The sequence below is a fragment of the Mirounga leonina genome, unplaced genomic scaffold (genome assembly GCF_011800145.1).
Source record: "Mirounga leonina isolate KUSES-001 unplaced genomic scaffold, KU_Mleo_1.0 Mir_173, whole genome shotgun sequence".
Taxonomy (NCBI): Eukaryota; Metazoa; Chordata; class Mammalia; order Carnivora; family Phocidae; genus Mirounga; species Mirounga leonina.
The window spans coordinates 3,402,856-3,429,574 of NW_023270447.1; the positions used below are offsets into that span (position 1 = coordinate 3,402,856).

Below are 26,719 nucleotides of genomic sequence, written 5' to 3' on the forward strand. Positions count from 1 at the left end.
GCCTTCTCTTTGCAGCCTCCCCAGGGACACGAGTCCCTCTTGTCCTGATGAAAAGGATACTCTCCTGCCACCTGCCACATCTTCCTTGGACATGCCAGGACACGGGCTCTGAGCTGATGAGGCTATTCGGGGAGCACTGCTGGGGTGCTGGTAGTGGGGGCTAGCTCATTGGCCACTTGACATCCGAGTCCCCTGATTTCCTGGCCCTCCCACGGCCCTGCCTGCTCTTGTTTTCCAGAGCCTCCCTCTGGAAGCACAGGGCACCCACAGAAGCACAGGGTGACAGCCCTCAACCCGCACAGAACTATAGTTTATTCAGTAGTATGGGGAAATGAAAAAAAAACAAACACAAAACCCTACTGTATTTACAGTAACGATCAAACTGTACAATCTGATGGTTAGTATCAAGTTAGCATCCAGCATCTTTGTATTTTTTAAAGTCAAGTCATCAGTAGTTAAAAACCAGTAAATTTTTAACCCTTTGTAGGAATTGCTGAGGGGAGAGTTCAGGGGGAGAATCCATGGCAGAAAAGCCAGTAACCAGCCTTACACATGAGAAACAGGAACTTTTTTTCCCACCCATAGCCTCTTTTTCTAGCCACCTGCTCCAAAGGAAAGTCAGTGACAAGTGGGGAATACATGCTCAGCGTACATGGTAACTCAAACGAACAGCAGTTGGCAAAACTGAGGCAGCGGGAGGAGAGGAGGCAGGAGATGAGAGCCTGGAGCAAAGGGAAGGGCCTCAGGCCCCCACGCCAGGACTGCTGGGTGCCCACCCAACCCATCACAGCCACATCAGACCCCCTGGGACCGGACACGAACCCATCCCAACACAAAAAGCAAATAAATAAAAATATATATTAACTCTCTCTTCGCAGGGAGCTGGGGATGGGTGTGGGAGAGGGGGAGAAAGAGGAATGGGACCTGGTCCTTTGAAGAAGAGAGCCAATTCCGAAAAGGGGTTAAAAATAGAACACGTCGCAGAGGCCACAGAAGGTCAGACAAAGTGGGATTTGTCTGATCTTGGTGGAGGTGGGGGGTGGTGGTGGTGGTGGCCACGTGGACACCAGAACCCAGACTTGAGACCTGTGCTTGAGACTTCTGGGGGCAACCGAGCCAGCCCCGGACTTACTCTTCCGCCCCGTCCCACCCACACCACAGCAAAGAAGCGCAACTAAATACATGACTGGCCTTCCCGGGGCGGGTCAGGCAGGGAAATGAAGCACTTTTGGGTCAGCGAACTGAGCAAATGCCCGGGCTACAGCACGTGGCCAGAGTCCAGGGAAAGGAGAGGGGCTGGGGCGTCCCGGCCTCCGCCCAGGGGCACGGGTTCCCCTCAGAATGTGTTCATGCAGCATTTGGGGGTCCGGGGGCACGGAGTCCTTCGGCCCCCTCTCCGGACGGGGCTTTTGCAGTTCCTGGGAGGGGCCGCACAGGCAGGGTGAGGAGTGCCCCCGACCTTGACGCCCTCACCATACTGAGGCCCCGCCGGGGTGCAGCCTGCAGGGCCCGATGCCCTGGGTGCATGTGGCTTTGTCCTTTCCTTTTGGTGATGGCAAACGAGGGGCAGGCCCCCCAAGAGTCCCTCTCCTCCCAGAGGCACAGCAGATGGGAAACTGAGGAGAGGCTGGGAAGTATCCTGGGAGGTCCTATCCTCTTTGGGAAGGGAAAGGGGAGTCAGTTTCCAGCATATAAAAAAAATTAATCCCTGAAGTCATGAAGAGTGGAGATCCTTTTTTAAATTCTTTTTTTTCCTCTTTTCTGAAAAAACTTTGTCTTGGAGATGTTGGCCCCAGGGGTCCAAAGTGCAGTGAAGGGGATGGTGGGGGAGGGAGTTGGCACTAGATGGCCTTGGGTGGGGTGGGTGCCCCTCCCGGCAAGGCCCAGGCTCCTCAGATGGACGTTTCGTCGCTGCTGTGGGCAGGCGGTGGGGAGCAGGGGCAGGATAAAGCACAAGACAGGAGTGGGGGCATGAGTGCAGCTGGGGAAGGTAAGGGAGCCTCAGGGTGTAGGAACCACCGGCCCGGGGTTAATGCAGGAAGTTAAAGAAGAGAAATCTGGAGAGGCAGGAAAGGAAAGTGACAGAAAAGGCAGACAGGGGGTTAGTCGAAGCAGAGAAGACAGTGAGAAGCTTTCACCAGGAGAAGGAAACAGGAAAGCAACCCCAGCTCCCCACCCTCCCTCACTTTGCCTGATGCAGGCCTGAGCTGACCCCACGGGCCCCCATGGTTTGTGGGCACATCACAGTAAGGGGGCTGGGCTACACCAGCCCATTCGTCCCCCGACTACCTGCCAGAGAAGCCTGGGGAGGCCTGAAAGTGGCTCCGAGCCCAGCCAGGGCCTCTGTGGGGCTGCACCCTGTCCCACCCAGCCAGCCCCACTCACTCGGAGCCTGACGAGTCCTCATCCACCGTGCCCGCCTTGATACTCATGGCGATGGGCATGACCCCGTTCAGCTGCTCCTGGAGACTCTGCCGGGGTGGAGGGCGGGGAGGGGGCCCGCCCCGGCTGCCCTCGCTGGCTGAGGAGCCCCTAGAAGACCCTGTGCCTTGCTCCAGGGGTAGCCGTAAAAGGCTGCTCTTCTCACTGATGGTGGGCAGACACTTCTTCTTGAGGATGCCTGCGGGCCAGGGGGGCAGGTGCCATGAGGAGCAGGCGGTGGGATCAGGGGGCTGCCCTAGGGAGCCCTACCAGCCACAGGGCGAGTGTGAGGTGTGAGGGTGCCGAATGGGGGAGCACGGCAGCTGGGCATGCCCCACTCACCTTTGTGAGGTTGGGCAGAGGGGCCTGGAAGGGGGCCAAGGGACCCCTCCCGAGGCAGGGCATCTCCATTCTCCCATGGGCGCTCCTCAGAGGCCCCATTACCACTACTCTCCTTTGCTGTGGTCCCGAAGTCTCCTGGCCAAGGGGCCTTCCCAGGCCCTGGGCCCCCATCTGGTGGAGAAAGGAAGTAGGTAAGGCTCAAAGAAGGCAGACAACTAGGCAAGTCACCACCCTAGGAATCCCTGGCTCTCTGCCCTCCCACTGCCCCCTCAAAGGCCACAGCCCTGGCGCTGGCCCACCCTTGGGGGTACTGTGCAAGGGCAGTCTCTCAGCGCCAGGCCCCAGCAGGCTGTCCCAGCCCGGCTCTCCAGGGAAGACGGCCTCTTCCTCCTCCTCTTCCTCCTCCTCGCTGTCTGATGAGTGAGTAGAGGCATAGGAACCACTCTGGTCATCTTCCAGGGACAGGTCGCTGTCAGAGTCTGTGTCAGGGCCTGGGAGACGGGGAAGAGATCAGAGCTGAGCCATGCCCCCGTGCACACCCTCCACAAGAGCGGCTGCCCCCCACTGGCCAGCAGGAGCTTCCTTTCTCACCATGCTGCTGGTCTTGACCTTCCAGGAATAGGCTGCCTGGGTCCCCCAGGCCAGGGGGCCCTTGGCCATGGTTCAGTGTGGACTCTTCCCTGCGAAGACAAGACCACGCTGGAGGGGCCAGCCCAGCCCCTTGCCCAGGGTCCCACTCTTTTCTCTCTCCCCCGTTTCCCAGTTCCTGCCCCCATGCCCCTCCTGCTTCTAATTTAAGCTGCCACCCGTGTCGGCCACCCTGTGCACTGTTCAGCTCCCAGCAGGTGGCTGGCCTGGCTTCTAGCACGCGTGGTGCTCCTCGCCCCTGGCCGCCGCCCCCAGCACCAGCGCTCACCTCAGCAAGAAGGGAATGTAGCTGGGCTGACTCTTCCCCGAGCGGCTGGCGCTATGCAGGGAGCCAGCTGAGTCTCCGTAGGGCTGGTACAACCGCCCGTCCACATAGGGGCTGGGGCAGTTGTAGGACTAGGCAGGGAACAGAGGACTCAGTAAGTGGGGGAGCAGCACGAGGCAGCTCCAGGACTGGGAGTGGAAGGGCCGAGGGAGCTTGTCCCAAGGTCTACCTCCCATGTGCCCAGGTCTGGAAGAGAGAGGCCCCACATCTCTGCAGCACCCCCCAGCCGCCCCCCGCTCGATATCAGGGCCTGGGAGTGGTTGTAGCTCTCCCATAGCTGTGCAAGCCCTGTGCACCCCAAGTACCCTGGACTCGGCTATATGAAAGGGCTTCCTGGTCAAAAACCATCTGCCAGGAATGTGCTGGGAGACAGAAAATTTACCAAGATGCACCAGGGATCCTCAGATGTTGGGTATCCGTGAGTGCATCACCTGTCTTGGCCCCTTCCTCACTTTATTCTTCCTAGCTCCACTCCCATCGCTCCTGAGTCAAAATCCTCCTCCCCACACCCAAATCCCGCTCTTCCCAGGCCACACATACCATTTCCCCAGCCCTTCCTCCCCCCAGCAAAGGATGTAAGGATGAAAAAAAGTGGGGCACGAAGCACAGAGAACAAGCTCCTTGGGGCTCCTGCCTCTTCCACCCGGCCCCAGAGCCCTCCACCTCCTTGGCCCCCGGCTCCCTCACCGAGGTCAGGGTGGACTTGGTGGTCAGCGCGGGGTCAGGGCTGGGCTTGCGACTGCAGGCAAACTTGAGTGCTTTCCGGACCTCCTTGCTAAGCACCACGTAGGAGAGGAAGATGAAGGGGCCCTGGCAGGCAACAGGCGGCAGCTAAGTGCCTGTCTGGGCACCCCACAGGCAGGCCTCACCTCCCACCTCCACAGGGCACGGCCGGGTACCTGGATGCAATTGCAGGCAGCAAAGAGGTAGTGGAACAGGAGGGTGTCACTGTTCACAGAGAGCAGCGCCAACAGCCACGTGGCGCTCAGCAGCAGGAGGACGGCGAAGGAGGGCCGCAGGCCCGAGCTGGAGAGGGGGAGGCTGTGAGCCCGGCCCGGAGGCCGCCTGCGCCCCTGCCTGCCCACTGCCCACCGCCCGGGCACCCACACCCCGTACTCACACGGGGCCTTTCTTCTCAAAGCCCTGCCGCTGGGCAGCACAGGAGGCCCGGGCCGCCAAGATGTACAGGAAGACACTCATCTACCAAGGGAGGGGGATCATCAGGGGACAGACAGCTTCTACCGCAGCCCACGGGGGCCCAGCAGGTGCACCATTCCTAAAGGGGATCCTGAGGGCACACGCAGCCTGCTGGCCCCCAGCCTGCTTTCTAGCACCTACCGAGACCGCGAAGGCCACAGGGCCAGCAAAACTCCAGATGAGCGTATCGTAGATGGAGAGCCAGCAAAAGTCAGGGTTCCCATAGCCCTCAGGGTCCAGGCCCACGGCTAGACCTGGGGGTACAGGGACAACAGCAAGGGAAGGGGTGGTAGGGCCTCGGGAATCAGTCAGGTGTCATGTGGGCTCACGGGGCCAGGTGCAAAGGATGAAGGGTTCCACCCACCCTGTGTCCCCGTGTTCGTGCCTACCCCTGCAGGAGGGGGGACCCAGTCCCTGATGGGGAGCCTCGGGGGCTGAGAGGAGGGCTCGGCCCGGGGCATGGCGATGTGGGTGGGGAGAACGTGGCATGAAGGTGGACCCGGGGCCTAGAGGTGTGGAGCCCCGGGCCCGGGAAGGGGGTGCGGGGTACCTGTGATGAAGGCGGGCACGCCCCAGCCCAGCATGTAGTAGAAGCGCATGGGGCCCGCATTGACGTCGCGCACCTCGGTGAGGGCCCGATACAGGTGCAGGGCCTCCAGCAAGGCCCAGGAGAAGGTGCAGAGGTACAGGAAGTGCAGCAGGATGGCGATGACCGTGCAAGCAAACTGGGGGCCCGGTCACGCCAGGTCAGTGACCAGGGCACCCCCAGGGCATGGAGAGGGGCAGGGCTGGGGCGCTGGCTGGCACTTCGGGATGTGTGGGCCCGAGGGAGATACTTCTAGGGTGCCGGGGAAGCGAGGGGACGCTCAAGAAGAGGAAACCGTGGGCTGGGTGCTGGGCTGGGTTCTATCAGAGTTTCTGCTGCAGAAGCAGGGACCGGGGCAGGGAGCCCGAGAGGACTGGAAGCTGTGGACAGTGTCTGGGGGAGGAGAGCCATCTTACAGGGAGGTCAGCCTGGTTGATTCCTAGGAGGAAGACCAGCTGCGCCAGGCCCAGAGCCCCAGTCAGGTTCCGTCGGATGCCGTGCTGGTTGGAGCGTAGGGCACGCAGGACGGTGAGGAAGAGGAAGGCGAGCAGCAGGGCAGCCAAGGTGACCCCTAGGGCCACGTATGTCAGTGTCTTCAGCGGCAGGATCTCCCCATTCTGCAGGGCAGGTGACAGGAGGCCAGGCGAATTAGGAAGGGCCGGGCCTGAGCATCCAGCCCGGGGCCCTGGGCCCCCACCCCTGGCTCCGCGGCTGTCTCCCCCCAGCCCCCCACAGTGGGTCCAACCTCCCGCCGGGACACGTCCATGAGCACGGCAAAGCTCGTCATGTGGTTGCACTGGCAGCTGACGTGACTCTCGTTGCGGAAGACGACCTCGCAGCCTCGGGCTGACCAGCCACCCGTACCACTGACCCTGCGGGGGGGGGGGGGGCAGGAGGAGGGTCAGGCCGCGAGCAGGGGAAGGCACCCAGGGGCCTGGCTCACCGCCCAAAGCCTTGGGGGTAGGGCAGCGCAGGCTCACAGGATGGAATGGTTCCAGAAGACACAGATGGGCTTGGTGCGCTCCTCTGTCTCCAACAGCCGGAACTGCACTGTGACCGGCTTGTCCAAGGCTCGGGGCAGAAACTCCTCGTCGTCATGGACGCTGATACTCACCACGGGCGTGTTGATGACTGGCCGTTTGGGGACTCTGACGAGGAACAGGCAGGCGCACAGTCACTGTGGCAGTCTCGCGGCTGAGGGGACAGCATCCCTCGGGGATACCCCCACCCCGGCCTCTCCCCAGGCTTCAGCACTCACCCGCCCACCGTGCATCCCCGCCCCCTCCTCGTGTCCGCAGCTGCTCACCTGAGGCTGCGCTTGTCCGGGTCATAGTTATGGGGCAGCAGGCCGGCCAGAGTGCGGTAGATGATGACACTGGCCACAGCCTCCCCGTGGCTCAGCTCTGGGTGCCGCCGCTGACGCCGTGCCAGCTCCTCAGGCTCCTGGGCCTCTCCAGGGCCCGCGGGCCGGACCACGGTGGGCGTCTCTGGGATCGGGACAGCGTCCACTCAGCGGGGCCCTGCACAGGGATGCCCCAGCCAGGCCCCTGACCCACCCTGTAGCTCCACACTGACCTCGAAAGACAGAATCAGGCAGAATGACCGTTGTCTCAAGGTCTGGGGGCCGCTCCCCCCGCAGCGCCTCATAGCGGGGCAGCTTGGCCCCAGCAAAGTTCCCCTTGTCCAAGCGAACCACAGAGATGACTAGGGAGAGGGTCACAGGTCAGAGCCGGGCTCAGGCAGGGGGGCCCCCAGCACAGCCACCCGCGCCCGGGGTTCCGTCCACACACCCCGCCCTGCGCCAGTCTCACCAATGTTGGGCGTGACGATGGTGAAGGGGTTCAGGTAGGTGTGCCGCATGTTCTGAGCCAGGGCGCTGGCGTAGGCCTCGTAGTGCTGCAGCAGCCAGGCAGTGCCGCCCTCCGTCTGCTGGATCAGCTCCCAGTGCCGCTTGTTGGCCGCGTCCAGGAGGGCGCTGCCCACCCGCAGCAGGTTCTAGGGCGAGCGCGGTCAGGGTGCTATAGCCCCACGCCTTCTCCTCCGCACCACCAGGCCGCACCTGTGCCTAGACCAGCCCGGGCTGCCCACCCAGCCACACCCCTCCCTCAAACCTTCCCTCCTCCTCCTGCAACTAAGAGTTCCCGGGCCCTGGGCCTGGACCCCTGCACAGGTACTAGACGCTGATTCCTCCCCACCCTGGCACCGTGGGCAGGGGGCCTCTGCTCCAAGGAGCTCGGTCACACCAGGCCCCAACACAGACGTTAGTTTCTATCAGCACCTTACTAGGGAAAGGGCTGGAAAGAGATGCTCTAAATTCCACGGCTCAAGGGAGCTCCTGGAGGCCTCACGCCAGCTGGGAGGTCCCTCCGCAAAGGCAGGGATGGCCCCCAAGTTGCCCCAGGAACAGGCTCACTCACCATGACCCCCATCTAACCAGCCAGCCCTGCCCCATCCAAGCCCCACCTCGGTGAAGTGCACATCCTGCGTGGCCGACAGCCCAAAGCCCCGCTGGGCGCTCTCGTGGGCCAGCAGCCGTGTGGCCAGCTGGTAGGCCACCTTGACGTCGCTGCCGAAGTAGCCAGCCGTGTGCTGCGTGGCATTGCGCAGAAGCAGGGCCAGTCGCTGGGAGCGCCCCGAGTCCAGACCCGACTCGTTCCGCTGCAGCCGCTCGGCCTAGGATGGAGCCAGACAGGACAGGGAGCAAGAGAGGTCAGCACAGGAGGGCAGCAGTGAGGTCCCCAGGGGCAGAGCTGGAACTCAGGAAGGAAAGGGCCTCAGGAAAGGGGAGAAATGGCCACTCCAGGTGGAGGCCCCAGGAGACAGGGGCTGGAATTCCAGAAGCCCCTTTCTCAAAGCTGGCAGCAGGGAGGGGAGAGAGGAGCTAGACATGAGGAAGTTCACTTACAAAGCCCTTCAGCTCTGAGAAGGTGACTGATGTGCAGTTGAAAAGGTTTGGGGGGAGCCACCCCCTGTGCTCATCACAGTGACGCACGGCGGTGCCTGGGGGAAGGAAGCCCAGAGGACAGGCCTCAGGAGAGACACAGGAGGCCTCCGGGACCGGCCTGAGTTCCTGGGGGCCAGCACCTCATGGGCCAGAGACAGGAGACAAGCAAACAAGGGCCCTGCCCTCCTGGACCCCGGTTAGAAGAGGACAGGTGTAGAGAATACTAGAGCCAAGACCTCTGCCAGACCGGCCCGAACGAGGACTCCAGGAGCACGGGGCGGGCGTCCTCCTCGAGCCCCCAGACATCGCTGCCCCTCTGCAGCCACCACTTTGGGTTCTCTGCCACTCTCTGCTTATGAACTGTGTTCGTCATCGATCCAAGGACCAGCGCCAGCCCCCACCCCGGGGCCGTGTCCCCTGGAATAGCACCCGACAGCCCCTACTATGTGATTCGTCTTCGAATCTCTAGTACACAGCCCCGTGGCAGGCACGCTGCAGGTTTGTCAGCATTTTTGATAAGAGTTCAAGATGTACGTGCCCTTCATCCAGGCAACCTTGGGAGCAGAGGAACAGTGCACCAAGGAAGGACCTGGAGACCAGGGAGCGGTCCCAGGATTTGCAGCCAGGGGCTTCCCGCCCTCGTCCCAGGGAGGAGAGGCTGAGTCCACAGTATCACATGCTAGGCTTCCAGCACCTACCAAAGGAGCCTTTGGGGCAGGGGGCAGCAGCAGGCAGCCCAAAGCGGGTACGGGGCCACCAGATCCCAGCGTCGATGGCCCGTGGGCAGCTGTCATAATTCACTGCAAGGAAGCACACAGGGTCACCCGGGGGCAGCTGTCCCCTCGGAGCTCGGCTTGGGCTTCCAGCCCTCCCTCAGCAGCCCCGGGCCTGCAACTGGCCCCTGCTCCTGGTCCCTCTGGAACGCCGGGACCTGGCACGCAGCAGGAGAGCCGCCGACCCGTCATGGGAACCCCACCTTCACAGCCATTGGTGGTGACCTCAGCAAATGGGTTGTCACAGCGGTCACACTGGCGCCCAATGACGCCTGGCTTGCATGGACACTGGCCGTCCTCAGAGTCACAGACGCGGGACAAAGAGCCCGTGGGGTAGCAGTCACAGAGGAGGCAGGTGGGGCTGCCAGGGGGCCGGTAGTGGTTCTCCTGAAAGGGGGGACAGACGACGAGGGTCACTGGCTCAGGCTCTCTCTCTCCGGGATGCTCAGGGGTCCTTTGGGCTGTGGTCCCTCTAGAGAGAGGCTCACTGACTTCAGGTCCTCCCAGGAGTGGTATTCAAACTATTTAGGGGCACCAGGGTGGCTCAGTTGTTAAGCATCTGCCTTTGGCTCGGGTCACAATCCCAGGGTCCTGGGATTGAGTCCCGCATCGGGCTCCCTGCTCTGCGGGGAGACTGCTCCTCCCTCTGCCCCTCCCCCACTCCTGCGCATGCACGCTCGCTCTCTCACAAAATAAATAAAACCTTTAAAAAAACATATTTAACTGGTAATGATTTGCAGTCTAGTCCATCAGTGAGACACCAACCATCAGAGCAGGCTGCAACCAACCAGTATAGCTGGCCTAGAGCTCACTGGTAAAGACCTGGTCCTGGGGCCCCCCAAACCGCAGCCACGTGGGAGCACGTGGCCACTCGTCCCCCTCCCCCCATCAGAGTAAGGGCACACAGCCCTGAGCTCTCTGCAGGAAGGCTTTCCCCAGCGCCCCCCCTCAAGGGCCCGGGTCGGGGCTGTCACCTTGCAGTGGCACACGCCGCTCGTCTTGTTGCAGTCTGGGTCGAAGCCTTTGCCGACGTCACAGTTGCACGGGCCGCACGTGGGGTGTCCCCACCAGCCACGGGGGCAAGGCTGGTCAATCCTGCAGAGGGGGGCCCAGGCGGACGTGAGCTCCCTCCGCCACACCCTGTCTGCTGCAGCCATGTGCAGCCCAGTTCCCGGTACTCTGAGGGACACCCCAGAGACAGGCTGCTGCGTGCCCTGGTCCACTTACCTGGTCTCACAATATGGCCCAAGGTAATTCTGGGGACACTCGCAGGTGTAGCCATGGGGGGCGCTGGGCTTTCGGATACACACAGACTGATGCTCACACGGGTTCAGGTCACACACGTTAGTACAGTTGTCACCATAGTAACCTGGGACCGTAAAGATGAGAGAGGCTCAATCCCCACCTTGCCCTGGCACTTTCTTTAAACCTGCCTTCACGCCACCTCCTTCCACCTGAGAATCCTACCAGCTGGCTACGGCTTTGTAGTGCAGGAGAGGAGGCTCAGAGAGGTCATGTGACTGGCCTCAGGCCACACAGCAGAGCCGAAGTGAGACCCCGGCGCCCACCCACCTGCCCATTTCCCCGGATCCCTGGCACACCTGGGTCACAGCTGCAGGAATAGCTGTCCCAGTCATCACTGCAGTAGCTGTTGGCAGGACACGGATTCGAGTCACAGGGGTCTGGCAGGCTGCAGCCTGGCTCCACATTGATGCTTTCCCCGTGGCTGGGATCCAGACCGCTAACCCCCTCGGGCGTCTCGCTTACCCTCACACCCTGGGAGGGACAGAAGCGATGTTGGCCCTCCGAGGCGCGGGCCTCCAGGTGGGGAGGATGGCAAGGCAGAGCAGAGGAGGATGCTCACCTGCAAACAGCCCCGGAAGCCGCGGGCCACACCGCCGGCTGGCCCAGGCACGCCCCCAACCGTAATGTTGCTCAGGTGCAGCCCATGCAGCCGGGGGCCTAGGTTGCCCTCTGCCCGCTGCTGCCCGTAGTCGAAGGACAGGATGGCATGGCCGGGGCCCCCAGTGGCTCCCAGTGCCAGCTGTGCATGGTGCCAGTCGCCGTCATTGGCCCGGCCTGGCTCCAGCTGGAGAGACGAGGCCTGGAGCCCTGTGCCCTCCACGCTCAGCACCACGTGGCCTTCCCTCAGCTTCACCAGAAGAAAAGAAAACAGGGTCAGCAGCCTGCCTTCATCGGCTCTTCCAGCCCACTGCCCTCCCGCCTGGACCACCAAACCCATCCTACAGCCCCGCTGAGGCCACAGAGGAAACGGTATTATTTCCCTCGGGGCCAATAGATGGCAGCAGTGATCCAACAAGCCGACGGAGCCTCGGGGAAAGAAAAGACCCCGCCTAGCCCTCTCTGACCAGCCCCCTGGAGGCCACAGCTGCCCTGGTCAGGGCCCGCCTACCCCCCCACCCCTCCCTGCATCACCTGCAGGGTGATGGTGCTGCGCCCCCTGGTGACAGCCTGCAGCAGGACACCGTTGGCCTGGCGTGTGCGGAACATGAGGCTGAGGTGCCAGGGCTGGGAGATGGGCAGCGAGAGGCCGTGCCAGGCCAGCACGCTGCTGCCCAGGAAGCGCTGTGGGTTGGCCATTTCTGGGGAGGCAGATGAAGGCAGACTCTGAGGGGTGGAGCGGCCAAGTGCCCCAGGGGGTGTGATGCTCAGAGGTGGTGGTTCCACGGGAGGCAGGGCACTGCCTCTCCCAGTGCCCGCTCCCCTCGCTGGCCCCGCCCTCCGGAGCATTTACCTGTCTTGCGCCTGCCCCACACTGTGCCCAGGCCTGCCTCTGACTGGGCCCTTTGTCTCCAGTGCTCCCCTCTCAGGGCTCTGCCCAGACAAGCTTTTCCACCCACAGCCCAGCTTGGCTGGGCCCTGCCCAGTGCCTGCCCCGACCCTGCCAGTGTTCCCAGCATTGTTGACAGCTCTCGGGCCTTGGCCTCTGCTGGCGGCCTCTCCTACCCTGGGCACAGCTCTTGCCCCCGAAGCCCAGAGGACACTCGCAGCTGAACGCGTCCCACTGGTTCACACAGGTGCCCCCGTTGTTGCAAGTCCTGCTGTCACACACGTTCTTCTTGGCAGGGCAGCCTAGAAGGGAGAGAAAGGGGCTCGGCTCGGGGCTCCAAACAGAAAACCTGCGGCTGGAGGGCCCTCTGAAACCCCCACCACGGCCCCATAGCCCTCCTTTCTGCCCAGGGCTCCTGGCCTGGCCCCTAGCCCAGGCTCCCATACCAGGCACGGTGCCGTTGTTGGCGATGAAGTCAGCCATGTCCACATGCCGGCTGTCCACCTGCAGGTTCCTCATGCAGCCCACAAAGTGCCGCGTGCGGACAGGGAAGCTCTCGGGCAGGTCAGGGACCCCACCCAGCAGCAGAGGCCCCGTCAGATCCAGAGACCTGGCGGAGCAAGAATGGTGGCAACAGGAGGCACAGTGGTGGGGCTTCTGGCCCTTCCTCCTTCCCTCTTCCTTCCACCAGGCCAGAGCGGGGAAGGGCCTAAGCAGGAGCCTGAGGGGCCCTGAAGAACAGCACAGGGGAAGGGAGGCACCCCAACCTGGAGCCACTCCCCTCTCATACCCACCCCTCCCCCAGACCGCTCCATGACACCTGCTCTAGTCCCCTCATCTTGCTGCTTCCACCCCCGACCCCAGGCCCTGCAGGAGGCTGAGCAGGAACTAGGGGAAGCAAGGTGAGGGCAGGCCTCCATCTGGATTGGTTTCCATCTCCGGGCCCCCTAAGGCCCACCTTCTCAACCTGCCCACCTGGCCCCACACCACACCGCATGCCCCAGCCCTCTCCCCCTCACTTTTTGCTGCCACCCTGGGTGCCCTGGGCAGCGCAGGAGTAGTTGCCCAGGACAGCTCCGAAGCGCAGGGCCACCCCTGTGTCACAGCCATCCACCGTCACCACAGCCACCTTCTGTTCTGATGGGCCCTGCGGGAGCCCCGTCTGCCCTAACAGTGGCTGTGGGCAGAGAAGGCAGAGAAGGGGAACCGTGAACAAGGAGCCCACGAGGTCCAGGGGCCAGGCACAGAGACACCAGCACCTGCGGACACCCCTTTGTACACACGCGTGTGCCTATACACACACGTGCCCATTCAGCGTGCTCACGGGACATACGTGCTTAACTGCCTTCCTCGACGTTCACCGGAGTCCGTGCCTGTCTAACAGGACACTGAGCATTGAGCACTACTCGGCGACGGCAGGGGAAGAGCCCAGCCCACCCCCCCTCCCTCCCTTTAGGCCAGAAGCGCCATGACCAGTCCCCCCTGGATGAAGCGCCACCTCGGGTCTGAGCACCTGAGCCAAGGACAGAACCCTCCGACTCCCTGACCCCCTCTGACACCCACCTTATTGTAATATTTCAGCTGCACTGTGTGCCACTGGCCGTCACTGACCCCTCCGGGCACGAACGGGGACACGGTGGTGGTCGACTCCCCTGGGGAAAGGACGCAGGTGAGCTGGGACACCAGGGGAGGGCTGGGAATGGGGACGGTGTGCTCATGGTTGGAACCGGGCCCAGGTTTGGCTGGGGGGGGTGTGTGACTTGGGGTCGGGGGCCAAGACACCTAGGGCCTTTGGGAGATGGGCAAGGACATGGGGCAACCGGGGTCACCTGCAGAGAAGGTGAGCTGGACCTGCTCCTGGATCACCTCGAGGGCCACAAAGTCATGCTTCTCGTTGAAGCGCCCGTTGTATAGCAGCAGTCCGTCACGCTCCTTGGTGGCAAACCTGAGCAGGAGTTGGGGGTGGGGGGCAGGGAATGGGGCACCCACCTAACCCCGACCACCCCAGCCACCTAACTAGCCCCTGATCCTACTCAGGACCCTCCTGAGAGCTGACACCGTGGCCCTTGGCTCCGTGGGCCATGGAGCTCAAGTGTGGACAAGGAGCCCACAGCAGAACTGAAACCAGAACCCTGACCCCTTGGCTCCCCACCCTCGAGAGTGGGTAGGAGGGGTGGTCAGTGGACCCTGGTGGGTGCGGAAGGCCTGCTGGCAAAGTGCACAGGCCACTCCAAGTGCCGACCCGGCTCTACCAACCACCTGCTCCCAGCACTTTCGCTGCCCGGCCTCTCACCCTGCCTGTAGAGGGGGAGACGCCCCAGGCTCCCAGCACCCCCCCACCCCCCCCCCAGGGCCGAGCCACTCACGAGAGGGCCAGGGTGAAGTGGAAGCGCTGACGCAGGCCACGGAATGTGAGGAAGGAGCGGGCAGGGAAGCTGCGTGTGGTCGCCTGGCAGTAGGGCTTCTCGAAGCCTCCAGAAGGGCAGTCGCACCTGAAGCCACCCACCAGCAGGTTGACGCAGGTGCCCCCATTCTTGCAGACACCTGGCGTGCAACGGCCTGAGCGGGCGCTCACTTCGCAGTGCTCACCTTGGCAGGGGGAAAGGCAGGGTGAGTACCAAGCGCCTGAGAAGGCGGAGGGGACCTGGGATGCCTCCCCGGGCCCAGCCGTATCTCCTGCAACACTCCCAGGTTCTCCCAAGCATCCTCACCACCATCCCATTACACTGCTGCCCTGCAAGTTCCTGGGAGCTCCCAGGCCCTTCTGTACTCCTGTTTGGGGCTCAAGCGCACAGCCTGCCGGGACCCCGGTCACAAGGCCCAGGTCCTAGTTAGCCTTTGGTGTCACGGCTACCGAGCAAGCTAGGGGCTGTTTTGTTCCCACAGGGGTGAATGTGCATGGAGGAAAGAGCCTGCAGGACAACTCCAGGGCTGGCGCCGAACCCCCTTCCTCCCTCCCTCCCACTGGTGCTTTTGTCCCTGTCAGGCGCCAAGATCAGTTTCCCTCTCTGGGGATGAGACCAGGCTTCCACTTGGATTGTCAGTTATGCCTGGAGGGCAGGGGGGGTGAGGTGAAGCTGGGGACTCCCGGGAATGGGGCAGAGAACTCCCACCCTGAGCCCTGGGGTCCAGACTGAGGCCCTCTGTGCACTTGGGAGATACTGACAGAATGGGGGACTGAGCCTTGGGAGCAGACCAGGATTTCAGTGGAGGAGCTGAAAATTCCAACAACATCAGATGGGAAAATCCACCCCTTTCTCTCCCTCCCCATTCCCAGATTCTAGAGATAGGTTCTCAGCTCCTGTGCCTAGTGACTGGCTCTTGTTTCCATGGAAACTGTTGTTCGCCTACTCTAAGCCCCCCTCCCCATCCTCTTGGACAAAGACTCCCCTCCCATCCCCCAAGCCCTCCCCTCCCTTCCACCCCCACCCACAGCAGCAGCTGAGAGGAGTCAAGTCTGGCAAGTTCTGGGCAGGAAGATGCAGCAGGGAAGGCGGTGGGGTCTGCCTGCCCCTGCTGGCAGAACTAGTGGGCACGGCTGTGGAGGAGAGAGAATAAGGCCCAACCTATCTGGGTAGGAAGGGCGCATGGAGGAGAGGAGAAGGGGCTGTCCTGAGGAGAAACAGGATCCTGCAGGGGCAGGGGCACAAAGCAGAGGCAGTGAGCCTCCCAGGGAAAGGCTGGGAAGGGGATGTGTAAAGACCCAGGTCACAGGCCAGCCCCGAGGCCTGACCCTTCTTCCCGCACCTGGGCAGGGGTGGAGCTATTCTGCTCAAGGTCACACAGGTGCAACGACCTTCAGAACCAACTCTACCCCGCACCCAAACCCCTCCAGTTTTTTCCATGCCTTCCCCTCCATGCCTGGGAAGAAAAGCACTACTTAGAGCGCAGAAAAGTAACTCTCTCAGTGGTGGGAGGAGACCAGGTCCCAGGTCCAGCTTCAGGGCTAAGTCAAGCTGTGAGGTGAGACGCAGAACAAGTCACCGGATCCCAGGGGTCTCTTAAATCACAGCCAACACCTTCCAAGGGCTAGCTCTTTACATGTATTAAGTTAATTAAATTAATCCTTACAACCCTGCTAGGCTGCAAGTAGATTCATTATCTCCATTTGAAACTACTGAAGCTACTGAGACACGGAGAGATTCAGTAACTTGCCCAAGGTCAGGCAACTACTAGTGGCAAAGCTGGAATATAAACCCAAGCGGGCTGCTTCTAGAGCTGGTGCTGCCTGAGATGGGGGGAGCTCGGAGAAGAAGGGCTCCCCCCCCTCTCTCCCCAACAGGTCGTGGAGAAGCAAGCGAGATCTGCGGGCGGCCAGGGTCACCGGCACCTTACTCCGGAAAGGAACGAGGCCGCCCCGGCCCTTAGCCCGCTCAGCCCGCCAGGCCGCCCCCGCTCACCGGTGTAGCCGTCGCGACAGAGGCAGGTGTAGCCGCCCTCGCGGCTGCGGCAGCGCCCGTGGGGGCCGCAGGGCCGCGAGTAGCAGAGGTCCACCTCGGTCTCGCAGTAGTCGCCCGTGAAGCCGGGTGGGCAGCGGCAGCGCAGCCCCCCGACCGGGTGGATGGGCCGGAAGAGCACCGAGGAGGAGGCGATGAAGGGCGCGGAGGAGTCGAAGCGCAGCACGGACACGCAGCGCATGTAGTTCTCGCAGGGCTCGCGCAGGCAGATGTTGTCGTCGAAGGGCAGCACGCGCTGGGCCGAGATGGCCGTGAGCAGGCTGCGGTTGAGGTACAGGCGCTCCTGCAGGTCCTCGGAGGGCAGGAAGGGCGGCCCGCCCCCGGGCCCCGGCGGCTGGCCCACGGACAGGCTCACATTGAGGATGTGGCCGCCAGGGGCGTCGGTGTCCCGCTGCACGTTGAAGACCACCACGTGGTCTGGGGGTGTGGCCAGCGTGGCCGCCACCGCCTGGATAAAGAGACCCAGTAGGGGTGACAGGAAGCGCTCCGGCGACATGTCCTCCAGGCGCAGCGTGATGCTGTGCGTGAGCATCTCATCCGTGATGATGGTGACCCGCAGCGCACACTGGGCAGTCACACTGTGCACGCCGTCTGCAGGGAAACGACATGGGTCAGGACCTGATGTGGAGCTGGGGAGGGCAGGGGTGCCGAGCCATAGACCTAGCCCTGGGCAGGAGCACCCCGAGAAGGGAGTGGGAGCTGAGATCCAGCCCTGCATTGCCCAGTTGCCACAATGGACTCCCTTTTCTCACTGGCAAAAGGTGCCCAAGAAACTACATGTATGGCACCGGTAGGCAAGTCACACCTTGAGGGATCAGGCCCCACAGACACTTAGGGCAATTTGATTTTCAGAAGTTCTTTGCATACTTTCCCAAAACCCTCCGTTGTGAAGAACGGTACATTTTTTAATGTTTGTGTGCTTCTCCCTGCCCAAGCCATGAGTCTTGCTCCCTTATACCAGATTTGGGGCTTCCCTGCACAAGAACCCGATTTTGCCTATTTCTTACCTTTCTACAGGGCCCAGAGCACCAAGAGATATCCACAAAAATAATCATTCTTCCCCCTCGGCCTCTATATCTCAACACTACTATAACCCTGACCCTGGCTGTGCTCCCTCCTCCCCCACCAAAGCAGGGGGGGGGGTGAACTGGGTCAGTGGGCCACCCAGTCCCCCTCCCACTGAGCCCCATAGCTGCTTGGGCGCAGGCCTGCTATCCCCATAGCAACGCCCCACACAAAGCATTCTTCCCGCCCAACTCTCCAGGCTGCCGAAGATAGCCTGGCGGGGGCCTCACCCCAGGAAATCCAGATGAGCCACCTTACCAGAGGCCACACCACCCATTGCCCTGATGCTGTTGGGGGGCAGGCAGAGATGGAAGGGCCTGGGCAGCTCTCCAATCTGAAACCCCAGAAGAGCCCCACTAGGCTGATCTCTCCTCTGGCCTTGGGCCTCCAGCTATTCATCGCCCACTTGGCTCCCACGTTATGCCCGAATGCCTGCCACACCTGCAGGCCGCACGCTCACTTACAAACAGCTGGACGCTCACACACACTAGTGTCTCACTCCACCCACACGCTACGCCCCGAAGTACCACACACATCTGAATGCACATACACATGGCAATGGATTTTATTTAGCTCAGAAATGAAAGCTGGAGGCCAGTGGGGAGGGGGAAATGTCTTGGCAGGGCCCTAAAGGGTATTCATATTTTTATTTATTACAATGTCCTACACATAGTAGGTGTTCAGGAAATACTAAGATGTTGATGTCTCCCTAGTGAAGAAATGGTCTTTAAAACACAGTGGTGGTGGGGTGGGGGCACCTGGGTGGCTCAGTCGGTTAAGCATCTGCCTTCAGCTCAGGTCATGATTCCAGGGTCCTGGGATCAAGCCCCACATCGGGCTCCCTGCTCAGAGAGAAGTATGCTTCTCCCTCTACCTCCCTCCCCCAACTTGTGCTCCCTCTCTCTCAAATAAATAAATAAATAAAATCTTAAACACACACACACACACACACACACAGCAGGGGCCCTGAGTTGATATTGAAAAGGACCCCCTGGCAGGAACAGGTCAGGAGATGGTGTTTCTGGGGTGGGGCGGGAGTAGGAGAGGAACCTGGGGGTAGATTCTGCTTCCATACATATTTGAGGTGGCTAACTACCCCAGGCAGCTCAGTTGAGCCTGGGAAGGCTGAAGGCAGAGACCCATCTCAGCCCTGTCCTTGGTCCACCCACCTGCCCTCCAGCCTCAACACCTGAGGCTGCCGAAGCCCGCCAGCTCTCACCAGCAAACTTGCTTGTCATTACCCACTCCTGCTCCTCCCACTCCTGTCTATAGCCACCGAACATGCCAGCCCACAGTCCTCCTACTTCTCTCACCTGCCCCAAGCTCACCTACTCCAGGAAGCCTGCCCAGATTGATGACCTCAGGCTCTATTTTCCTCCTGCTTTCAGACCACCCTGCATTGAGGTGTGGCCTGGCACAGAGCTCTTGTGTACTTGGTGACTCTGCCCAGTGATTCCTTGATGGGAGAGTCCCTCCAGGCAGAAAGTGGCCCCAGAGTCCACACAGTGCCCCTAACTGATTAGGGAAAGGAGGGGGGCAGTCAAAGCCCATGAGCGAGAGAAACCTCCCCACCACTCAGCCCTGGGAACAAGCACTCCTCCCTGTGCCTCCCTTCAGCAGTCTCAGGCCCCGCCCATGCCCCTCACCCAATGTGTCTCTGTTGCTTCCCATCTGGTCTACCATCTGTGGCCACCTGCCCCCTCCTCTGTGGTCCCCCATCCCCAGCAATCAACCTACTGCTCAGTCCTTGCTCTTTGTTCCTCTCCCCTGCCTTGACCTAGGTCACCCCTCAGGTGCCAAGGCAGGGTGGGAACAGGGGTCCCAGGTCCCAGACTGTGGCAGAATCAGACTCCAAGCCTCTCTCCCCTGGCAGATGTGCCAGTGGAAGCTGTGGGCCTGGACAGGGTCTACCGCTCTGGGAGCTGACCGGGCCATGCACAGGAGTTCCTGTGTGTCCCAGCAGGGTAAGAAAGAGGCAGGGAGAACTGGGGCTTCAGGAGAGCCATCCAGCCCAAGCGGGGGCAGCTTCAGCCACAGGGAACAAGAGAGGGGGAAGGCAGAGAGGCAGGAACGTGGAGACTAAACAGGGGAAAACAAAGATCCAGGAAAAGAGCCAGCAATGGAGAAAGTGGGAAAGGAGGAGAGAGCCACACAGGAGATTGGGAGAGGGCCACGGAGAGGGGCAGAGCAGGAGGGCCCCCATGGGCAGGGGCAGGGGCAGGAAAGAAAGAGAGACAAAGAACAAGAGAAGGGAAACAAAGGGGCAGTGGGAGTCAATTCCCCCTCACCCCAGCCTCCCTGAACTTTGGGGTTGCCGTGGTGACTGCTTCCAAGGGTCAGGGCCGAGGGGACAGGATGGGGCCAGGGCTAGAGGGCCAGCCCGAGGCCTTCCCTTCTGTTCTAGGGGAGCTGTGGTCAGGGGCCCTGCCCTGGTAGGAGCCTGAAGGCTGGGCAGGGCCTCCTCAGTGTCCTGCCACTCTCACCTAGGACAGGCTGTGGGGAGGACAAGAGGAAGAGCCCCTTCTTTTCCATCCCTCCCCGCTGCTTGCTTCTCCCAACACAGAGAAGGATCGAGGATCCAGGAACTCCAGCCCTTCACTTCCTCCTGGAGGGAAACTGAAGCCTCAGGAGGCACAGAACCTTGTCTATGACCTCTAAAACCTCACCTGCCCGGGCTCCTATGGCCACCTGAGGAGTGGGGCAGGAGACGCATCTGTCCAGGAAGGACCCAGAGCGGGGGAGGGGGCTGAAGCCACACCCTGCATCCCACATGTCTCTCATTCCCCTCCAGGCCCAGATTCCCTGGGGTGACAGGAAAGGGGTGCCAGACTCTTCTCTTCTTCCCCTCCCTGAGGTGTCTGGAGTGGGGCACCCTGGCCCATCCATCTGCAGGGTACCCCTAACAAGGGGCCCTCATGGGGGTTGCCAGTCGTTCCCAAGCTTGGGGAAGGGACTCCACAGCCTGGGGCTGGCCTCCTCCTTGCCACTCCCCATAGCTAACAGAGAAGACAGAATGCCGCCCACCCCCCATCAACTCTCCTCCCCCAACCCTCTGTCCAGGGAGTCTGCAGGCTGAGCGCTTGGCCAAGCAGCAGGAATGCCCAGCCTGGGTCCCGGCCAGGCTCCCACGCCCCAGGACTCTGTTCTCTCCCCACCGAAGCAGGGGGCTGTACCCTCAAAGGCCACCAGTCCCCTGCTCATCCTGGTCCCACACCCCATTCCCTGAGCCCAGACTGGTCACAGCCAGCAAAGAAGGCCTAGCATCCTAAAACAGCCCATGGGGTGGCAAGCGGCCCCAGGAGGCCTCAGCCTGCCCCTGGCTTCACTGCAGCCCCTCCCCCAAGCTGGACCCCGAACCATGGCCTCTGACAGTGGGGTCTGTTTGGACAGAGACAATGAGCTCGGGCTTCACTTCCTGCGGGAGCTCTGAAGGGATAGCCAGGCCAGGCTCTTTCTGCCTGGAGGGAAAAGAATGCACTAGACAAAGTCCCCCTCAGCCAGTCTGGGGCTCAGCCGGGAGCCAGAAGGGGCCAGAAGAGGCCCGACTGCAGGGTCCTGACCCCTCGGCGGCAACCCTGTGCCCCATGGCCCTCTGCTCTGTCAGAAGGCTGTTATGAGATCACAGGAATAGCCTGCTGGGCATGAACGGGTGCTGAGGGGACTGGCTCGCCTCCCCCCCACCTCCCCCCACACCCCACACCACACCACAGTCCTCTCCACCCCTCCCCCAGCTCTCCCGGACCCCCCAGTCTTCCACGCGCCTTTTTTCACAATCTTGGCAGCCATAGCCAGGGCCGCCCCGCAACACTTCCCCTGCCACGTCACAGGGTGGTAGGCAGGGGGCAGCCAACCAAAGCAGCCCAGCCCAGGCCGCAGCGGCAGGCGGGGCCTACACCAGCTGCCAGGATTCCTAGGGCTCCTTCCCAAGCTCCTTCTCGCCCCTCAGCCTCTGTGCCAGGCACTGGGCAGACAGGCGGGTCAGCGGTTCCTCCTTGGACAGCTGCCCGGGCCCTCCCCCAAGGGCCACCCCCGCCCGACGCCACCTGGGCCCTTCCTTACCTGACACCAGCACGCTCATGATGGCCTCCAGAGGACGGTTGTTGTCCAATGCCCGGCTCAGCCTCAGTTCGCCCGTCGAGGCGTTGAGCAGGACCAGGCTGAGTTCATTCCCCCGCTCAAAGCTGTAGGTCAGGCTGTCTGAGATGTCAGGGTCATGGGCGGGCACGCGGCCAATGGCACCCCCAGGGAAACTGCTCGAGCGGTTGGTGACATAGTTGTTGAAAAGAATCTCAAAGTTGCCCAGCACCGGTGGGTTGTCGTTGCGGTCAAGCAGGCGGACGTGGACTGTAGCCCGGCTCACCAGCGGAGCCGACGTGGCCTGGATGACCAGGATGTATTCGGGCCGGTCCTCGTAGTCCAAGTCCACCAGAGCCGTCAACTCCCCAGAGAAGATGTCCAATTGGAAGACCTCAGGGATGTTGCCCTCCACGATCTGGTACATGATCTGGGCATTGGTGCCTTCATCGGGGTCGGTGGCTGTGACGCGGGCCACGGCCAGCCCAATGGGGCTGTTCTCTTCCACAAACACGTCAAACTCGTCCTGCTCAAAGACAGGTGGATTGTCGTTCACATCCAACACGGTGACTGTCACTTCCATGGGCGTGCGGGCCGGAGGCATCCCCTTGTCCACCGCATAAGCCTGCAGAACGTACTGGGCCACGTTCTCACGGTCTAGCCTGCGAAGCGTTCTCACAATGCCTGACGTGGACTCCACGATAAAGTCACCATCTCCATCGTCACCCCCTTGGAAGGTGTAGAAGACCCTGCCATTAAGGCCAGAGTCACGGTCAGTGGCTGAGATCTGCAGGACACTGGTGAAGGGGGGCACATCCTCATAGACGCTGCCCTGATAGGACTCACGCAGGAACTGAGGGGCATTGTCATTCACATCATTCACCAGGATCTCCAGGTAGGTTGTGTCAGACTTCTGGGGAATGCCATTGTCGCGGGCGGTGATGGCCAGGGTATAGGACACTTGGTCCTCATAGTCTAGCTCAGCCTGGGTGGTGACAGCCCCTGTGTCTGCATCAATGCGGAACTGGGGGATGCTGTCCTCCATAAAGTAGGTGATGCGGGCGTTCTCGCCCGTGTCCTCGTCCGTGGCACTGATCAGCACCACCGTGGTGCCTGCCGGCCGGTCCTCATTCACATTCACCGTATAGTGGGAGCTCTGAAAGACGGGACGATGGGTGTTGGCGTCAGTGACGTTCACTACCACCTGGGCCGTGTCCTGCCGCGTGCCATCGGAAGCAGTGACCGCCAGCACATACTGCCGCTCGAGCTTGTAGTCCAGCGGCAGGGCGAGCGACACCAGCCCGCCACCGCTCTGGCTGGTGATGGAAAAGCGGTTGCGGGTGTTGCCGCTGGTGATCTGGTAGGTGATGACGCTGTGCGCGTCGCGGTCCACAGCCGACACCGTCACCACGCTGGTGCCCACGGCCGCATCCTCGTTGAGTCTCACCGTGTACTCTGGTTGGGTAAAGGTGGGGTTGTTGTCGTTGACGTCCAGGATGGTCACGCTGACACTGGCTGAAGCAGTGAGCACTGGGGTGCCGTGGTCTCGGGCTTCCACCCCAAAGCTATAGAAATCAACCTCTTCCCGGTCCAGCTCGGCTGCCACAGAGATCCAGCCTGTGCCGTTGTTGATGGCAAAGGGGAAGTCATGCCCAACCCCAGCAAGGCGGTATTCCAGGCGGGCATTGTCACCAGCATCGGCGTCGATGGCCTGGACGTGGAGAACCAGGTAGCCTAAGGGGACACTCTCCAGCACAGTAGCTTGGAAGGGGGTGCTGACAAAGATGGGGGCATTGTCATTGATATCCAGGACCTGCACTGTCACCAGGCCAGAGACGTTGGAGAGCGGGGGGCGGCCGCCATCCTGTGCCCGGACCCGTAGGGTATACTCCTTGGTCGTCTCATAGTCGAGAGGGCTCACCACGTCCAGAGCCCCAGTCTGGGCATCCAGGTAAAACTGGCCCCGAGCATTACCGCTCATGATGCTATAGTGCACCAGGGCGTTACTGCCCTTGTCTCTATCCGAGGCTGTGACCCGGAGGACTGGGGCCCCTGGGGTCACATCCTCGCGCACCTGGACCACGTAGCGCTTCTCGCTGAACTGAGGGGCATTGTCATTGTCATCCTCCACAGACAGGAACACAGCGGCTGTGGCACTCCGTGGACCAGGGTCCCGACCCTGGTCACTTGCCTCCACCGTCAACTGGTAGGATTCTACTTCTTCCCTATCCACAGGGCCACGCGTTCGGATCACCCCAGAGCGAGGGTCAATCTCAAAGACTTCTGAGGGGCTGCCTCCAGGCCCCTCCAATAGGCGGTACAGAATATTGGCATTGGGAGGGGCATCACCATCTGTGGCTCTGACAGTGAGCACCTCATAGCCAACCTCCAGGTTCTCCCTGAGGCTCTCCTTGTACTCCTGTTGCTCGAAAACAGGGTCGTGATCATTGGTGTCAGTCACCAAGATGGTGAGTGTGGCCAGGGCACTCCGGCGGGGCATGCCATGATCCTGCGCCGTGACCCTGAAGACATGGGTGCTCTTGGTCTCACGATCCAGCTCCTCGGCTGTGGTTACAGCGCCCGTGATTGGGTCCAGAGAGAAGAAATGTTTGGAGCGGCTATCAAAGAGGGCATCCATGGTGTACTCAAGCCGGCCTGCCTCACCCTCATCTGGGTCAATGGCCCGCAGGGATGCCACAGGGGTACCCGCTGGCTGGTTCTCAGGCACGGTGGCCTGGTAGCTGGGGGGCTGGAACTGGGGGGCTGTATTCACATTCCTTTTCCGACGCCCGCCCATGGACTCTTCTGTTGACCGTTCCCCTGCCCTGAGCCCTGGGGTCTGCACCAGCTTGCAGGACTGGCATCTCAGCCGGGGAGCCTTTAAGCACGGGTGTTCCTGGGGCAGGGTGAGCTTGCCCTGTGGGGAGAGGTGGCCTCCAATGCCCAGGAGGCGACAGCTCCATGGGCAGCCTTCGGGGGCTGGCGGCAGAGGGATGTGGGCTCCGGATTCTGGACACCAGACCCTCAGACCGTCGTGGTGGGGCACCAAGTGGCCAGTCAGCTCTGTCCCTGCATCCCTGCAGCGGCTGCTGTAGAGCCAGAGGTTGGAGGCTGAGGCTGGACAGAGCCAGCCCGCGGGGGCGCAGGCCTCTGAGGAACCACGTCCCCCGGGACCCAGGGAACGACAGGGCCCCACTTGGTCTCCCAGCAGTGGCGGCAGCAGCAGCAGCAGCAACAGCGGCGGCGGTGGCGCTGGAAGGGGGGCGCGGGCTGCCCGGCTCTGCATCTCTCCCTGCTCCCGGCCGGCCGGGTCAAGCGCGGCGGCGGCTCCTCCTCCGGCTCCAGCCGGCCCCGCCGCGCCTCATGCCCGGGCCGGGGCGCCGGTCCCCGGGGGCCACTCGTGCGCCCCTCGGGGCCTGCGCCTTGCTGCCTCGGCGGGCCCGGCGCTGAGCCCTCCGACGCACCCGGGCTCGCACTGCTCCCCGATCCCGGCCCGCGCCCGGGTCACCCCGACCACCGCGGGCTGGCGCTGCGCCTCCACTTGCGCGCCCGGCTCTCGCCACCTGCGCCCGCGGGCCCCGCGCGCCCCCGGCCCTGCCGACTCCCCGAGCCCCGAGGTGGCCCCTTCGCCCCCGCGGGATGGCCCACCTGCGCCCGCAGAGCTACGCACCCGGACCCCGGCCGTCCTCGACAGCCCCGCGCCGGCCGCTCGCGCCCCGCGTCCCCGCCGCGGCGGCTGCTGCTGTCGCCGCGGCCGAGGGCCCAGCCCCACGATCCCTCGCCTCCCCGGCGGGCGGGCGAGCTCTGCAGAGCGGCGGCGGCGGCGGCCGCGGCGGCGGCGGCGGCGGCTCATTACCATAGACCTGCTCGCGCAGCCGCCGCCTTAAAGCGGCGACGCCAGCCGCACCGAAGGAGGTGGGCCCCACCCAGCGCCCTCCTCCGCACCGTTCTAGGATGCCAGCGGGCCAGACCTCCATGCCTAATCCCTCCCCTGGCCTGCCACTGGGCCGGTGACAGATCCCTACCACAGGTTCGAGAGGAATTAACAGTCAGAAGCCAGACCACGCATGATGATAATGGTGGTAGTATCCTAAGTATACTTAGAGGTTTTCACAAACAGTTGGAAGGAGTCTCGGGAGGCCAGGGGCGCACCTCACACCGCCTACGCCTACGATGGTTGGCTGCTGATAAGAGCCCTCGGGTCCGGGGTAAGACTGAGCTAAAAGAGCCCTGCTCAACAGTATAAAGCCTTCCCCATATTCCAGAGAGGTATCCCACCTCCCTGGCAACACCCAGTGAAGTCCTAAGGCCCCCATCCCCACCCCTAATCCAGGTCGTGGTCTCACTAGGACCCCCCCATCCCCCTTGGGGTCCAGCGGCTGGGCAGAAGGACTGCAGGCTCATCTGGGACACCAGCTGGACTTTTCAGGAGCAGGTAAGTTGGGAGTGTCAAAGCCAGAGCTAGCTGGTATCAACACACTAATATTACCAGGTTCTGAAGCCAGAACGGCTGAAACCTGTCCATGGTCACAAGGCAGGGGAGGGATGGAGCCAAGCTTTAGGACCCAGGTTTCCCGCCTAGACGGATGGATTTCACTGCCCCCTAGGGCCTCCTGGCTGGAGAGATGACTTCTTGCCCCCTCCCGCCTTCCCTATCAGTGTCCAGCTACTGTTCCCCCGCTTCTACACTCACAGCTTTGTGATTAGCCAACAGTCCTGCCCAGTGCCCGGTATAGGCCTGCAGACTGAACCTTCCACTTGACGGGGGTGTGCAGGATTCCAGGAGTCCTGGGAGTGGCCCGGGCATGGAGACTGGACCATGAAGAAGAGCCAGGCAGTGTTGGTGGAGGGTGATCCTGAAGGAGCTGCCCTCTGTCATACCCCACCCAGGGACCCGCATCCAGGAACAGTGGGGCCAACTGGATGCAGTGCTAGGGGCCTGGTCAGGCAGTAAGAGGCAAGGCCTGGCCTGGGGAGGAGGCTGGGGCTTTAGTCTCAGCTCCCCACCCCACCCTCTGGTTGTGTGATCTTGGTCAAATTCCGGTTCCTCGATTTCCCGTTTGGAAAATGAGGGGATTGAATAAGGTGCATGGTTT

The 26,719-nt window shown here is 62.2% G+C and overlaps 1 protein-coding gene across 1 annotated transcript; it reads right to left on the reverse strand.

Annotated features, from left to right (window-relative positions):
* Positions 1 to 291: 291 nt before the first annotated feature.
* On the reverse strand, positions 292 to 25,121 carry CELSR2 (cadherin EGF LAG seven-pass G-type receptor 2). The gene is made up of 34 exons (XM_035017859.1): positions 21,609 to 25,121; positions 16,428 to 17,075; positions 14,394 to 14,616; positions 13,857 to 13,972; positions 13,591 to 13,679; positions 13,047 to 13,204; positions 12,474 to 12,637; positions 12,204 to 12,329; positions 11,673 to 11,839; positions 11,101 to 11,388; positions 10,838 to 11,012; positions 10,464 to 10,605; positions 10,211 to 10,331; positions 9,440 to 9,623; positions 9,162 to 9,263; positions 8,425 to 8,519; positions 7,983 to 8,192; positions 7,331 to 7,514; positions 7,095 to 7,223; positions 6,826 to 7,006; positions 6,500 to 6,667; positions 6,265 to 6,391; positions 5,936 to 6,136; positions 5,484 to 5,658; positions 5,075 to 5,187; positions 4,857 to 4,936; positions 4,636 to 4,762; positions 4,424 to 4,546; positions 3,680 to 3,807; positions 3,355 to 3,443; positions 3,063 to 3,254; positions 2,764 to 2,934; positions 2,386 to 2,620; positions 292 to 2,057 (listed from the first exon to the last, which is right to left on the reverse strand). The coding sequence occupies exons 1-34, from the start codon at positions 24,907 to 24,909 to the stop codon at positions 2,030 to 2,032; spliced, it is 8,760 nt and encodes a 2,919-aa protein (XP_034873750.1). The 5' UTR covers positions 24,910 to 25,121; the 3' UTR covers positions 292 to 2,029.
* Between the last annotated feature and the right edge of the window lie 1,598 nt (positions 25,122 to 26,719).